Below are 16,724 nucleotides of genomic sequence, written 5' to 3'. Positions count from 1 at the left end.
CCCACCACATCAGCCCGACTGTAAAGCCCGCAGCATATAGATGTCACAAAACGCTACCGGGAGGCGAAGGAAGAGCGAGGCCGAGAAAAAACCCTCGCGAGAGCGGGGATCAATTACCGGCGCTGCTGGCGCCGCTCCTCGATCACCCCCCTCAGATCTTGCTTCTTCCTTCTAGCGTCTCGCCGTCTCTGCGACTTACTCCGAGGAGGAGGAGGCGCATGAGCGGCGACACTTTCCCTCTGGGCCTGCCTCTGATCCTCGGCTCGAGACGGCCCGGGACCTCCCGGCTGTCTGGGCCCAGAGCTGGATCTGAGCGGGATGCAAGATCTATACACCGCGGAGCGCGTCTTCGCCTCCCTGAACTTCTCAACCACTGCCTGCACGGAGGTGCCAAAAAGTTCAGTGGGCGAAACCGGGGCATCGAGGAGAAAATGTTTCTCTTTCTCCCCGATGTCCGCACAGTTGAGCCACAGATGCCGCTCAGTGGCCACCATGCCCGCCATAGATCGACTGATCGAGGTGGCAGTTTGTTTGGTGGCCCTCAGAGTGAGATCCGTGGTCCGAAGCAACTCCGCGACCGCCTCAGCGGAAAGACCTTGACCCTGATCAAAATCCATAAGTAGATCAGCCTGATACACCAGAAGCACTGACATAGTGTGCAACGCCGCACCAGCCTGACCTGCAGCAGCGTAAGCCCTGCCATTCAAACGTGATGTCACCTTCAACGCTTTGGATGGCAGGGCTGGAGCTTTCAGTGTCGGTGCACTCCCTGTAGCGAGATTCGCAAACGTCTCTTCCACAGGAGGCATCGACACATACCCATGCTGGCCCAATCCCTCAACATCAGCGAAGGCAGCTCGCTGATACTGATGCTGATGGATTCGGGCCGAGTACGGGTTCTTCCATGCCTTCTCGATCTCAGCATGAAGATCGGGAAGGAATGGAAGGCTCGCTGGAGTTGCCGGGTTATGAGTAGAGAGAAAACGATCGTCTAACCTGCTGCGAGCGGGTTCCCTCCTCACGCGCTCCCAGGGCAGCTGCAGTCTGCTCGAGGCGCGTTCCATAACCTCCAGCAACTCCGAAAACGCAGCGCAGGGAGGCCTAGCGGGAGCCGCGGGCTCGCCCGCTTCTCCCACCTCGGCCATCTCCTGCTCTCCGGGGCCTTGGGCCAAGAGAGCACTCGCTCCTGGGTCTGAGGATGTTAAGGATAAAACATCGTTGTCATCCGCCAGAAGCGCGTCCTCGTCAGTCGCTTCAGCTTGAGAGAGATTGACACCCCTCTCAAATTCTTCAGCGAGCTCCACCTCCATTTCGAGCACGGGTCACGGAGGACGTTCCCCATAGCGCAGTCAGCGCAGAGTAGAAATTCCCTTTCGAAAGGGAACAGGGCACACGACGATAGTCCAGAATCCGAGAACCAGGAAGAGACAAAACAGAGAACACGACACCGGGACAGCCTGCAACGAACTGACAAAGACGACATGAAGACACGCACATTTTATAACAAACACTAACAAGACACGGCTGGCAACAGATCGCAATCAGACCATTAATGGGTGACGCCCACACAATCATTCACTCACACACATACACACACACACAACAAACACACAAGGGCGAGTAAATGAATTCATGAACCGTGACAAAAATCAACATAATCCCTTGCGTCGATCACGAGATATTGCTCATAGAGGAACGATTTTATTTTATTTGTATTAGGAGGTGTCAAGGGCTAAACAAAAAGGCTACCTTGGTTCCATATGCTGTAACTTTTGGTTAATTTATGCCACAAAATTTGATCCAGATGCAGCTCACATGCAGTGGCGCCCCCAGAAAATTTTAATAGGGGTGGCCAGACGAGGCCTTTGTTGTTTATATATATATATATATATATATATATATATATATATATATATATCATATATATGTCATAGCGGCCGATCAAATCAACCGTAATTTTTACAAATACTACTTGTTGTACCACGAACTGTAGTTTTAATAGTTTTTTTAGGCGAGAATGTAGTTGTTTAGACATGAATTATGTGACTTATATTTAATAATAGCGCCTATTTTACAATTTGTTTGACGGTTTCGGAGATGCGAGTTCCAGAGCGTCAGCGGCCGTTCAGTGCTTGTGCACGCGCCGAGAACAGCTTAATCTCGGCCAGTGCTTCAGGGACTTACCGCTGGCTCTTATAGTGGTTAAACACGAGACATAATTCAATTTGAGTACATAGAACGGGCAATCTTTGGTCTTATTAATCTATTATTTGTTCCAGAGCAAGTCGAATTGTGCTATGTTTAATTTGATAATAATTACCTTGTCATTTATATAACTTAGCATATAGCATATTGGCTGCAATGAGACATATCAGACGAAGACTCTTCTCCGCTTCCTCTTCTTGCTCCCTTTAAATACATACCCTTTATAGACATAGTGTTGTTTTGAGTAAAGAAAACACTTTACAATTTTTTTTTTTTCAAACATCAGATCTTTATTTACCTTTGCATTGCATAGACGAGATGTCCAAACTGTGTGCGCACTTCATTCACGAGGTGAGGCGGATTTATGAGGTTTGACTGACAGTTTGAGGATCCAATGGAGTTACAAAGTTTTGGCACAAGCTCTTTAAAATCCTTTTCATTCGTTAAATATTTGTAAAAACCCACATACTATCGTAAAGGGTGACCTATCATTGTTTTGTTTTTTGTTTTTTTTTAAATATAAAAACAAAAATGAGGAAATATAGAGATAGGCTACAAGGTGTAGCATTTATTTATTTATTTATTTTTTTGGCATTTTGGTAATTATCCACGGCACACTTGACAACCGTCACGGGCACAGTAGTGCTTTATGTTTGACTGAACAATTGTGTTTATTTGTTGTTCAATAAATATTATTTTATATAAATATGTCCATTAGTGCGTGATATGGATTGAATGAAAGTTACATTAATACGCCATTAGATGGTGGCAACACTTTACAGGTGAATGAGTCAGTGAGGCACAAGAGACTTTTAAATTGAAAGGAACTTTTGCAAAGGAAGTTGTTTTAGCGCTGTGGTCAAATGGACAAATGACAAATACAAGATCGCTTTCCTCAACGGACATTCAAACGGATTTTTATACTGGATATAATAGTATGGACGTCGACTTGAATGAATGTTATGCAATATATCAGACAGGTAATAGCCTACTCTCTCTCTCTCTCTCTCTCTCTCTCTCTCTCTCTCTAATACTGTACAAAATTCAATGAGTTTCAATGAAGCGACTGAACATTCCTTCGTTACTAGTTCTAAAGTGACGTTTTAGAATTAGTAATGGAGGCTTGGTCCAACTGTCAACTTGAGATTTGAATCCGTGGTGGAAGGAAGTTGTGCTGCACAAAAGAGGGTTTTAAAGACACTCCTTTGTTCTTCTTATTTATTTACACACTCGTGCCGTCGAACTGTTGTATAAACGCAATATCACACTCGTAGCCGTGCGATATGGCTATATATCAGCACGCTGTGATTACCTACGGCACTCGGCCTGCGGCCTCGTGCCTACGGACGAATCACAGCCGTGCTGATATACAGCCATATCGCACGGCTACGAGTGTGATATTGCTCATATATATATATATATATATATATATATATATATATATATATATATATATATATATATATATACATATATTTCTCAGGTGTACATATTCAATTAAATTCAATTCACATTTATTTGTGTAGCGCTTTTCACAATACATATCGTTTCAAAGCAGCTTTAAAGAGAATGCATGTCAAAATTACAATTTAAAGAAGAATGCAGTTAGCAAATAATGTAATAATTTGGGCAATTAATTATAAACACTGTTAGCATTTAACTTTAAGGTAGAAGCAATGAGCTCCTGGAAAAATGAATTACATATTAACAATAATTAGGATATATAGAAAACTTCTGAAGTCCTCACTGGAGTTGGCGCTGTCTCTTCACAGGTGTTGGTCATCTGAGGTCTTCTTAAGAGGCTGGATCCAAACTGAAGCTGATGTCCTCTCTAGTCGCCTTGGGACGGGTGTCCCGAGGTAAAACAAAATGGAGAATAATTAGCGTAGCTGCTGTTCATAACATTAAGTAAAGATACGTGCAATTGATCTGACATGAAATGCATTATGTGAGTGCTTGGCTAAAGAGATGCGTCTTTAATCTAGATTTAAACTGGGTGAGTGAGTCTGAGCCCCGAACATTATCAAAAAGGCTATTCCAGAGTTTAGGAGCCAAATGTGAAAACGCTCTCCCTCCTTTAGTGGACTTAACTATCCTAGGTACAACCAGAAGTCCAGAGTTTTGTGATCTTAAGGAGCGTGAAGGATTGTAGGGTGATAGAAGATCAGTTAAGTACACAGGAGCTAAACCATTTAGAGCAGTGGTCTCAAACTCAATTCCTGGAGGGCCACAGCTCTGCACAGTTTTCCTCCAACCCTAATCAAACACACCTGATCCAGCTAATCAAGGTCTTCAGGATTACTAGAAACTTCCAAGCAGGTGTGAGTTGGAGCTGGTTGGAGCTAAACTGTGCAGAGCTGTGGCCCTCCAGGAATTGAGTTTGAGACCACTTATTTAGAGCCTTATAGGTCATTAGCAATACTTTATAATCGATACGGAACTTAATGGGTAACCAGTGTAGAGATGATAAAATTGGTGTTATATGATCATATTTTCTTGACCTGGTAAGAACTCTAGCAGCTGCATTTTGTACTAATTGTAGCACATGTGCATTTTTTAAGACGTCTTAAGGCCAACAACTTGGATAACAATAGCTTTAAAACCATGTCAACAAATACATGCATGCACAGTTTTGAGGCAGCTTTAATCGCATGTTGGTAATTTCATGACTTTACTTACAACAGAACAATGACGGTCATTGTTTCTTTTACGCTTCATTTAAGCTATAATAAAGTAATTATGCAGAGCGTGCCGGCGCATTTGCGCATGCAATTCTTGAGTGCGCGCCAAGAGCACAGTATAACGGCTGATGGGACAATCATGTTCATTTTTCTGAATTTTACTTACATAGTCTGACAACATCTCATCTGACCGCAGTGCACTGTTGTTCAACTGAAGCTCCCTCGTCGTCACTTTTAGCCTATCTTTTCTCATTTTCATTGATTCAGCGCCGTTTGTTGCTCAAGGACGCAGTTAGTGCTCTGGATTTGATTTGAAGTATATTTGTTGGCGAAATTGTGCAAAAACAGGCAATGGTGTCTAAAATGTAAACATGAATAAAATGTATATAACATTTGTTATCATGCTGATATCTGGAGAAAAACGGCACATGTGATATTTATTAACTATATTAAAGTCACACAGTGAAAGCGTGCTCTCTAAATGCAGCCCCCCTTGGGGGCACCCCTGCTCACATGTAGGAGAGCTTCATCAAAAAATATATTTATTTGTAGATATTTATTTGTAGATATTTACTGTACTTGCAGCAGATGTTTAAACCTCCACCGAAGAAAGACAAAATGGGGATTAGGATGCCACTGAGTACATCACCTGGTTTATGACAGTACATACCCATAATGACAGGGTGGACAGTACTTTCATGGACATGTGCAAAATGTTTAATATTATTACAAAAAATTATATAAATGATCAAAATGACTTATTGTATCAAATATATTTTTAGGACAAAAATAACATTTAAAAGGAATTTAATTTTTGTGTCCTTAACTACTTTTTACACTCCCTGAAGAATTACATAATTACATTTGAGTTACATTAGAGTTACTCGTGCATTGTTTAGTGCATTGTTTAGAAAACTAGTGTATCAGAATAGGTCTAGGAACTGTATTTGGTTTATGGCTAAGTATAAAAGGTACCATAGCTTAAAAATGTCTTACTTTCTCTAATTTTTACATGATATGTATGGGTGGGCTATAAGAGCAAAATATTAAATCACAATATTAGTAATTTTACCTCATGATATATGTCACAGTGTAGCTGGAAACATAGGGTTGTTAGGAAATAAAAATTTTAGATAGGTCTACCAGTGAAATTCTCGATACCAGACTAAAAACTAATACTAGGCTAACCAATGTAAGTATAATGGATACATTTTCTCCTTTATCCATGTTTCTTTGTCACAAAAACTTTTCAATAACTTTAAAAAGTCCTACCCATTGAATGTTGTGCAGATGTATTTCATATCGCAATATATTGTAAAATTATATTTACATGAAATTTTCTCAGCTATTCAACGTAACTAAATTGTTAACCTCAAAAATAAAGTTTGTTGATTTATTTATGTTTTATGATGCTCAATCTATTTCAGTTGAACATGAAGCTTACCAATTTGAAGCATGCTCTGATACAGAAGAAGAGTTTTTGATTGGATATGATGAGGAGGAGTTGTGGCACATCGACTTTGATCAGAAGAATGGAGTAGTGACATCCCCTGACTTTACAGGACCTATGACATTTCCTGGATTGTATGACCTCGGTGTTTCTAATATGGCAAAATGCAAAATTAACTTACAATATGCCAAAGGCCTCAAGATCCCACCACCACAACTGGGTAAGACATTTTAATGTGCTATTAACTTCTACCATTTTACATTACCATTTCACTATAATGTTCCATTTATTAGGGGTTTATAAAGAGTTCCCGTAAGCAATATGCTAACCATGTGCAAGACCAGTTCTGATATGCAGCCATTGAGGACAGGGGAAAATGTTGCCCCATGACTTTTTTTTTTATTTTTTATTTTTTATTTTTTTACTCAGCACTCAATTTTTTTATTTATATATATTTTAGTGATCATGTCAGGTGTTTCGTATTTTCTATTGGCAAATTGGAATCTGAACTAACAATCTCCAACTGGTGAATGATTTACTCATTTTAGTCTGTTATATTCAATTAATCGGTCTAAAAGTCTAAATTAGTTTGCGATTCATTTGGACAATCCATGTATGCAGTGAATCTTTGGAATCTTAAAACTATAATACGATACGAGCACAAAGTATAAATAAAGGCTTGTAAAAGTGAAATATTACCTATAGTTTATTGAAAACTAACCTTAAATGCTTCCTATCATTTACTAGCGACATGTCTTGTAATTTGCCAATGATGAAGAAGCACCTGTGCAGTGAAATGCATGACTAGGGTAAAGGCATTTTCCAAACAAAATAATCAAAAGACTACACAAAATCAGTGGATTGCACTTGTTCAAATTTATGCTTCAAGTTGTGTCCTGGAACTGCTCCTAAGGGGAAGTTATGGAAAGTTTGTACCTACCCCACATCATCTGCCTGTGGGGCAAGCCCAGGTGACCCTGACTCTGCCTTCCCAACCTGGTGTCACTCAGTAGCTTTCAGTTGAGGTGAGGTTTAATGCTGCCTTCACATTCTCAGAATTATCATAAATACGAGTTTCCTAGTTTAAAAAAAGGGCATGAACACTCTCTCAAATCATATTTACCACTAGGAAGCTCTGGAAAAATTTTGAGACCCAAGTTCCAGAGTTGGGAAAACCATAAACTTTAAACATGGCAGATTGCTGCTGTGACTGGTATTCTTTACTAGTTTTTAAGCCAGTATGGTTTAAAAAAAAAAGTTCCCAATAAATAGGCAAGAATGAACCTGGTGTCCTCCATGATTCCTGTTCTTCCTGACAACAAAGTACTTAAATGTGACAAGGTCGTAATCACAACTTCAGAAGTGGGAACTAGGAAATTTTCTGATAGCATGTGAAGACAGCATTAGTGCCACTGTGCTTTTTTCCCCTGAATTGAATGGTGATTGCTGCAAGTGGGTAGCTATTAGCAACATCCCTATACACACACTAAAGCTTAACCTTGTGGCTTGTATCCAACACCCCTGGATGAATCAGGCTTTGATGGATCAAGGTTTGGTTACAGCCTGAGTCCACCAGAGCCAGATATGTACTCCCCTTGAAACTCAATGGAATGTAGTATTTTCCAACTCAATCAGGGGGGAACCCAGATCATTGTGATAACATTTACAACACATGAACACAGACCATACTTTCCAGGTCCTATTCCCATGCAAGAAAAGGACATCTTATTAGTAACAAGTAAACACATAAGAAAATCAAACCATTAAACCTTTGTGTCATGATCGCTGTATATAAACGCAGGAAGATGAGGATGAAGATTCCAAATGTCTTAAATTTAACATACAGGCAGTTCAAACACAGGGTAGCTTCAGTGAAACACAGACGAGGCCAGACAACTTGAACTGAAAACACAGGAACTTAAATACACAGGCAAACGAGTTGACAAAGCTGAACGTGATGGCAAATCAAATTAGTAACCATAGTGACTAACACAGGCAGGGAAATGGTGGAAGAGGAGGCTCAGGTGGAGGACGGGAATATGGGAAAGGGGTAGAACAAAAGAAAATCCAGGGTGGTGCAGATGGTGGTGTCATCCAAGGAATGGCCTTAATCAGGAGTGGCCAGCTGGCGATTCAGACCACAGCCAGGATGGCGTCCCATGGCTGTGTTGATGGAGGGGGGAGCCATGGTGGTGAGGGTCTCAGCATCTCAATGGGGATAAATGGAGGCAGCGGTGCCAATGGTGGATGAGCCGGCTGGCTCTCTGTCTGCAGCGAGCACATGGTGCAGCTCCTCACTGCCTGATTGTTTTTGGCTGTGCACTGGGTTGGAAGTGGGGCTGGTGTTGTCATCGTTGGGTCCAACAGTGAATTGCGATCCAAATGATACTTGCACCCACTCCGCAAATGTGGCAAAGCTATCTCAAGGTCCCTCCCCAGACAACTGAGTTGTCTTTGTAGAGGTTTTTGATTCCCACAAGGAGGAATGAGCAAAGGAAGTCATCCAGGAAATGCGACTGGTAAGAGAGGTGGAGGAATTCCTCCAAATGTTCTTGAGGGAGCGATCTCCCTGCTCATGTAACACCAAAAAATATTACTGAAATCAGTTCCATTGTTGCTCTTTCCCTTGAGCGTGTCAAATCTGCTGATGTAATTACAATAATTTGGAAAATGGTGCTTAAGCAAGTCTGTGTGAGAGAATGTTGTGCGATTTATACAAATCCATAACCAGATAATTTTTCCTCCATTGGTAAAAAAAGTATTTGAATTTCAGCGGTTAGAGCCTGATGGAGACACCAGGACAATGGTCCCAGGCACAGCCGAGGAGGGAGGAACCAAGGTGGAGCTGACAGATCGCCAAGCCAAGGTGGAGTGATGGGCTTGGAGGCTGGAGGCAGAGCTAGGGGATTCTCTTGCCAAGGTCGAGCTGGTGACAGGAAGATCCAAAGTGTATCCACACAGCAAAGTGAGGTAAACAATGGAGCAACTGAAGAACTGATGGGAACCAGCGAAGGTGGGGCCAACGGACTGGCTGACTTTGGAATTGGAGGAGGGAGAGGGAGGCTGAGCGGGATCAGTGATAACTGTTCATGGTGGTTTCCAGAAACATACTCTCAGTGGAGGGAATGTCAGTGGGACTCCAGTCTGCACCCTCTAACTCCTAACGAACTCCCATTATGACGGATGATGCAGCCGGCTTGCACACCTGGTCAGACACATGAGGCTCATGCTACGAGTCATTGTCTTGCTCAGTCTTTCTTGTCAGAGTTGACTCATGCATTATGATGACACAGGAGACTTCGAGCTGGGCGGAACCAGTGGAGATGGGAGAATCAGGGAAATATCATCTTCCATTTCCTCAAAGTAATATACAAAGGCCAGCTACAGCTCACTCTCAGCAACTGGAGTGTGGGCTGGGCTTTCCTTCATGACCTTGTACTCCACAAGCAGTCCCACAGAGATACATATTGTTGCCAGCTCACACACCTGGTCGCGTCTGCACCTGTTCCGTGTCTGTGTTGATTGTTCTGGTTATTTCTCCCTGCTGTCTGTTCGTGCCTGTGTCAGGTAATTATCTCACTGTTAGTGTGGCGTTCTTGCAGTATCTCTCTACTACCGTTATAACTCTACTTGTGTGTGTGTTACTTGTGGTAAGTATTATTCTCGTGATCCGTCTGTCTGAGACTTCTGTCTGCAGGCCTGGTACTGTCCATCCACCAGCCTCGGAGTTCTCCATCTACCTCCTGAGACTCTCCAGATCAACCACCAAGCCTTTGTGAACTGGGGCTTCCTTCAGGGAATGAACTGTTGCTATCTCTTCTGTTCTCCAGCTGCAGCGTGCTGTGTGACGACGCCTGGCAGCCTGTTTATGTTCTATTTTGTTTGTTCATGGACCCGGCGAAAGAGGGACCTATCCGTTCTGCTGTGAAAATGCAGGGTGCTATGCTCGGCAGGCATGAGGAGCAGCTTTCGGCTGCGTGACATGCTGTGGAAAACCTTGCGGGCCAGGTGATGGATTTAAATCACCGCTTCCAATTCCTCCGCCACGAGCTGTCTGATTCTCCATCTCCCAGTCCTATCACCGAACCAAGAGTCAACAACCCGCCATGATATTCGGGTGAGCCAACTGAATGTAAAGCCTTCTTGACCCTTGACCATTCCAGGATTGCTTTTGTGATTTTATTATTGACGGGAAGAGTGCGGGACTGGGCAACGGCGGTCTGGGAGGCGGAGGCGGAATGCTGCCCGTTTTTTTCCTCTTTTAAAGAAGAAATGACTAAAGTGTTTGATCGATCCGTTAGTGGGTGTGAGGCTTCCCGTCAGCTTGCTATGCTGCGTTAGGGTAGGCGTTCTGTCTCAGATTACTCCATCGTGTTTTGCACTCTCTCTGTAACGTGAATGGAACGAACTGGCTCTGACGGCACGTTTCCTGGAGGGATTGTGTCCCGAGATAAAGGATGAAGTTTATGCGCGTGAAGTCCCCGCTGTTTTCGACCAGCTTGTGGAATTAGCAATCCGACTGGAGAAACAAGCTGATCTTCGGCGTTGTGCCTGAGGTGCGCAACTGCCACCATCCTCTCCTCCACTTGCTTCTACTGCAGTGTCTTTTGAAGCTGCCCAATTCCCTGAACCTATTCAGACATCGAGCATCCGCATCTCCCCCGCTGAATGCCAGCGCCGTATCCTGCATCATCTCTGTATGTACTGTGGGCGTTCGGGTCATCTGGTCGCAGTCTGTCCATTAAAAAACCACAGCACCTATTCACCACAGCACCTATTCTCATAACGCCGGACCCCAGGAGACAATTCATAGTCGGAGTTGATGCCTCTGATGTAGCTGTTGACGCGGTACTTTCTCAGCATTCCCCCGTTGATGAAAAGGTCCATCCTTGTGCTTACTTTTCTCATCATCTTTCACCGGCCGAACGTAATTATGATATTGGCAATCGTATTTCATACCGGCCTGGCTCAAAGAACACGAAGCCTGGCGCACTTTCTCGTCAGTTCGAACCCCTGGAGCGAGCAGTTACCATGGGTCGAGTACGCCCATAATTCTCTCCCCTTTTCAGCCACCGGGTTATCACAGTTTCAGTCATCTCTCGGCTATCAGCCTCCTCTGTTTCCCTCCCAGGAGACTGAAGCCTCTGTTCCTTTGGTCCAGGCATTTATTACACGTTGCCAACGCACCTGGAGGACAGTGAGATCTGATTTATGTCTCAACAGAGCTGAAAAGCTCCCAGATACATTTGCGGTCAATTGTGGTTGTCCACTCAGTTGTCCAGTCTCGCAAGTTGGCTCCACGCTTTATCGGTCCCTTTTCCATTATCAAAGTCATTAGTCCTGCGATCGTCAAAATCAAATTGCTTCCCAACTTGTGGTGCGTCCACCTGGTCTTCCACGTTTCTTGTCTTAAGCCCGTTGTTCGCACAACCCGCCCGACCCACCCATTGTCCGGTTCTGGTCGAGGGTTTCCCTGTCTACAGGGTTAGGAAACTGCTGTACGGGCCGCCTAGTTGATTGGGAGGGTTACGGTCCCAAGGAGAGTAGCTGGATTCCAGCCCGGGACGTCCTGGACCGCTCACTTATTGATGATTTCCTTTGCTCTCGCCAGTCCTCTTCCTCGGGAGTGCCAGGGGGCACTCCTCGGGGGAGGGGTATTGTCATGAGCCAGGTTTGATTGTTTCTTTGTTTCTTTGTTTTCTGTCTTTTTCCCTTTTCTGTTCATCTTTGCTGATTCGTTTCAGCTGTTCATCATTTCTGCCTGCGTTTGCTCTTTCGCGTCCGCATCTGTTCTGTGTCTGTGTTGATTGTTCTGGTTATTTCTCCCTGCTGTCTGTTCGTGTCTGTGTCAGGTAATTAACTTACTGTTAGTGTGGCGTTCTTGCAGTATCTCACGGCTACCGTTATAACTTTACTTGTGTGTGTGTTATCAGTCTGAGTCCCAGTTCCAGCACCTGTTCCTGTACATGTTCTCGTGGTCCATCTGTCTGAGACTTCTGTCTGCAGCCCTGGTACCGTCCATCCACCAGCCTCTGAGTTCTCCATCTACCTCCTGAGACTCTCCAGATCGACCACCGAGCCTTTGTGAACTGGGGCTTCCTTCAGGGAATGAACTGTTGCTATCTCTTTTGTTCTCCAGCTGCAGCGTGCTGTGTGATGACGCCTGGCAGACTGTTTATGTTCTATTTTGTTTGGGACTCTGAATAAATTCTGTTAACTTGCTCCTTTTGCCTCTGGGTCTTCTGCAGTCATATAACATGCCCAGTTGAAAGATTGTGTATTTTCATTATCTTTAGTTAGATGCATTTACATTGTGACTGTGCTTCAGATGCAATCAACTGTCTGTATGTGTAAAGGTGTGAACCAAATGGCCTATAGGCGTATGGCCCACAGAAACTGATGGGTGTAAATGACAAACAAACAGCACTGCTCAGAGTAGATCGCAGGGTAGATCGATCTCCTGTGGGAGGTCCTAACAGTGTTCTATTGTTTGTAGCCCTTTTGATGTCATGTATAAAGTTCTGTCCCACAGATAGAACTTTGGGTTAAGATGTTTTGAAGCCCGACATGCTGACATCGCTGCTGAAGAACTGTGCTACACTACTACCTTCAATAAATTCTTCTCCCCACAAGAACTCTGGTCAAGCTTACTTATTTTATGTATTAGAGAAATCTAACACATTGGTGAGCCACCCAAACAACTGCACGGCCAAATACAGCAAAATCTAACACAGTGCTCCTTGGGCCACTTGCAAGCCTCTACCGTACGCTCAATAAGTTGGAGGAATCCCTCTGGGTCATCTTGAAGAGGCATCTCTCAAAAATTTCCAAAAATAAGAGTTATTATTTCATTTATTAGATTCGTTCATGCATACAGATAACAAAAGAACTCTTTTAGGGCATTCATAATACACATGTGCAAAAATACTTTAAATCACAGTTTCCATAATGAAAATAAATAAAAATACTAAAAACAAAGTTTCTCAAAAAAAAAAAAAAAAAAAAGTATCAGTTTTTTATAAGGTTGGTTTCTTTTGGTTTCTATAGGCTAGGGCCTATGATCTTTGTAAAGGAATGAGAAACTGAATAAGGCTTTAAAAGCGTAGAAATAGTGCTGTTTGATCTCTAATTTTTTTGGAATTCAAAGAGGGATTTTGTTCAAGAATAATTATGCCAGCATTCAAGTTTAAAAGGAGTGGAAATAAAATCCCCAAACCTGTTCAGCGCGCCGTTGAACTTCGGTATATTACGTTTCAATAGTCTCAACTCTTCCTTGTGCAGAGTATGATACATCGAAAGATCCCAACGCGATCTTCCATGCAATATTCCATGCAAACGCTCAGCAACTCAGGTCCGCCATTTCCGCCAGGCTCTCACTTCATTGACTTGTCTCTACTTCCTCACCTCTACGCATGTCTCCTTTAGCAGACCACACCCCTTTTTTCATCATCTTATGATTTTTTTGGTCAGATAAATAATTAAGATCATAATGAATTGGTTTAAAAATTTGTTATATACTCTGCTTATTCGTTCATTTGAAGGTGATAGTCATGATAGAAAAATCAGAATTGCAGTTAAAGTGTAATGGTCCATTACAACGTAATGTAAATTTTTAAAGAAAATCTATTAAAAAGCAGTGGCACTTACTGTAAACAGTGCACAGTATTCACATCACCCCCATAAGAACTTTATGTTTTTACCCAAAGCAAACTTTTACATCAACACATTCTGACTTGTACATGCTTATATCGGTAATCTTCATTGTTTTGTTCGCACAGCATCATACAAGTAATTTACAATTTACTGGTATTTTTGAAAAGGTCCTATTCACACATGATCTTTTAATGGTAAAAAGACTATACTGTATGTGTGAAAGGGACTAATGAATGAATTCCTTTATAACACTTTAACAATTTAGCCTAATGTGTGTAAAGATATCTACTTTTATTTGAATTAACTGAAGAATAAATTAATAAAGTTTCTAGATTTTTCTGAATTAATAAAGTTCTATCCGTTTCTAGATGCACCTCAGACTTCCATCTTTCCAAAGGATAATGTACAGCTGGGTATTCTGAACACCCTTGTCTGTCATGTGACTGGCTTCTACCCTCCATCTGTCAGAGTATTATGGATGAAGAATAATGTTAATGTGACCGGGGGTATGAGTTTAAGTCAGTACCGTCCAAGGACAGATGGTACATTTAACATATTCTCCACTCTTAAGTTTACACCTGCTGAAGGAGATATTTACAGCTGCACGGTGAACCACAGAGCCCTCCAGGGTCAACCTCAGACCAAAACATGGGGTGAGTGTGATTTTCAAATAGAATCAACAGACATTATATTTCAGTACAGTCCAATAATAATAATAATAATAATAATAAAGCTTTTATCATATTCATGCGCCCTCCAATATCCTATGCATGTGTTGTCCAGATGTTGAAGTTGCCCTGCCAGGTGTTGGTCCAGCTGTGTTCTGTGGAATTGGTCTGACTCTTGGACTGTTGGGAGTCGCTGCTGGAACATTGTTCCTCATTAAAGGAAACAGCTGCAACTGACTATGGAAGCACACTTTGAAAAGATCCAATGGTAACAGTTTACAATAAGGTTTCATTAGTTAACATTAATTCCCTTTCGAAAGGGAACTCGCACTGCGTTGACGCTATTGGCGAACGCCTCCATGTGAACCGGTGTCTGAAATGCTTATCAAATCACGGCAATTGTATTTGCCGGCAACAGCCTATGACATCATACTAGTGCGACCCAAAAGTATATAAGGAGTGCCTAGAGAACATGCCATCCTCTTATCATCTTCAGGGACTGTTTGTTTGAAGCGCAATCATAATGAAATGCACAGAGAAAACTAGATGTTTCAAGAAGTGTGTAGATCCGTGTCCTAGATATTTGACATCAGATGCCACACACGACTTTTATTGTCTGGGTGAAGAGCACGCACGGGCAGTTCTCGAGGGATGTGTCTGTGCCAATTGTGAGCATTTCCCTCTGAGGAAGCTCCGCTCTCATTTGGCTCTCTTCTTGAGGGAAGAGGGACAAACATCTGGTCCCGGTGGCTCGGGTTCCGCTCGTGCTGAAGCAGAGTAGAGACTCAGATCATGGAGTTCCCAGATGGTGCTCGTCAATGAGCTTGAGAGGGGTGTGAGCCTCTCCCGCCCTTCGGCGGCTCATGAGCACGAGCTGCTGGGAGAGGATGTGTTGTCATTTATATCCTTTAGAAAGTGAATGTCTCAGGTTATGTATGTAACCGCTGTTCCCTTAGAACAGGGAACGAGACACTGCATCTCCCTGCCATGCCTTGAGGCTACCTGCTGAATAGTCCCTTCAGACGATAAGTGGATGACATGTTCTCTAGCCGACCCTTATATACTTTCAGGTCGCACCAGTATGATGTCATAGGCTGTCACCAGCCAATATGATTGCCGTAATTTGATTAGAACAGGGAACAGAGGTTACATACATAACCTGAGATGCCAACTACATTTGTTAACATGGACTAACAATGAACAATACTTCTACAGCATTTATTATTCTTAGTTAATGTCAATCTCAGCATTTACTAATACCATTTAAAGATCAAAAGTTGTATCTGTTAACATTAGTTAATTGACTGTGAGCTAACGTGGACATGAACGTTAAGAAAAGTTAATAAATGCTGTAAGAATATTTTTAATTGTAAGTTATAGCATTTACAGCATGTTTACAAATGAGACCTTATTGTAAAGTGTTTACAATCTATTCATTGTGTAATTAACTGAGCAGTCTGAAAACAATGCTATATTTCACTAGTGTGTCATTTTACCAAACAGGTAACATTCTTGATGTTAAAGATATAAATACATAGAGGCATAAATCTGGATTAAATGTGTCCTAGCATTTTATTGTCTCTTTAATACTTCAAGAAGCATGACCAACTTTGCTTTCTATGTAATACTAAACATGCATGTTAAGCCTTTCTTAAAGAAAGATGTTACGACCGTCTAGGGGTCGGCCGCAACAGGAAGAGGAAGAAATGAGTCTCACTACCAGAGAGATTCCAAAAAGAAAAGATTTTATTTCTTGCAGAGGGTTTAGCGTCAGGGGCAGACAAGGCCAAAACAATAAACAAAAGAATCCTTTTGTTAAACCTCTACAATTCCTAATTGAAGATTAAAAAAAAACAAAATACAGTTTAAACTATCTCCCTAACCAAAAACAATATGAAAATGTGAACAAAATAAAATGGTGTCAAACCCCCTACATCCCTCGAATGGGCAAAGATATATACAAAAGTATTTACAGGTAATATTTACAGAAGTCCGTAGCAAACAAAGCAGAATCAGAATCCAGTAATCGATAGTCAAACAGGCGTGGGTCAAATAAACAAGAAATAA

At 42.4% G+C, this 16,724-nt stretch overlaps 1 protein-coding gene across 2 annotated transcripts in view; it reads left to right on the top strand.

The window, feature by feature from the left end:
• LOC125279410 (HLA class II histocompatibility antigen, DP alpha 1 chain-like) overlaps positions 1-16,210 on the top strand; it is a 36,323-nt gene extending 20,113 nt beyond the window's left edge. Inside the window, exons 2-5 of one of the 2 annotated variants that reach the window (XM_048209077.1) lie at positions 3,978-4,064; positions 6,314-6,556; positions 14,358-14,642; positions 14,773-16,210. In XM_048209077.1, the coding sequence (XP_048065034.1) occupies positions 4,028-4,064; positions 6,314-6,556; positions 14,358-14,642; positions 14,773-14,894 (687 nt within the window). In that variant the 5' untranslated portion in view covers positions 3,978-4,027 and the 3' untranslated portion in view covers positions 14,895-16,210. The remainder of the gene's footprint in view (positions 1-3,977; positions 4,065-6,313; positions 6,557-14,357; positions 14,643-14,772) is intronic. The other variant, XM_048209076.1, reaches the window with a different exon arrangement.
• The last annotated feature ends 514 nt before the right edge of the window (positions 16,211-16,724 follow it).

Source organism: Megalobrama amblycephala, linkage group LG12, assembly GCF_018812025.1.
Source record: "Megalobrama amblycephala isolate DHTTF-2021 linkage group LG12, ASM1881202v1, whole genome shotgun sequence".
NCBI lineage: Eukaryota > Metazoa > Chordata > Actinopteri > Cypriniformes > Xenocyprididae > Megalobrama > Megalobrama amblycephala.
The sequence above is the reverse complement of the archived record's forward strand: the minus strand, read 5'-3'. Positions and strand labels throughout refer to the sequence as shown.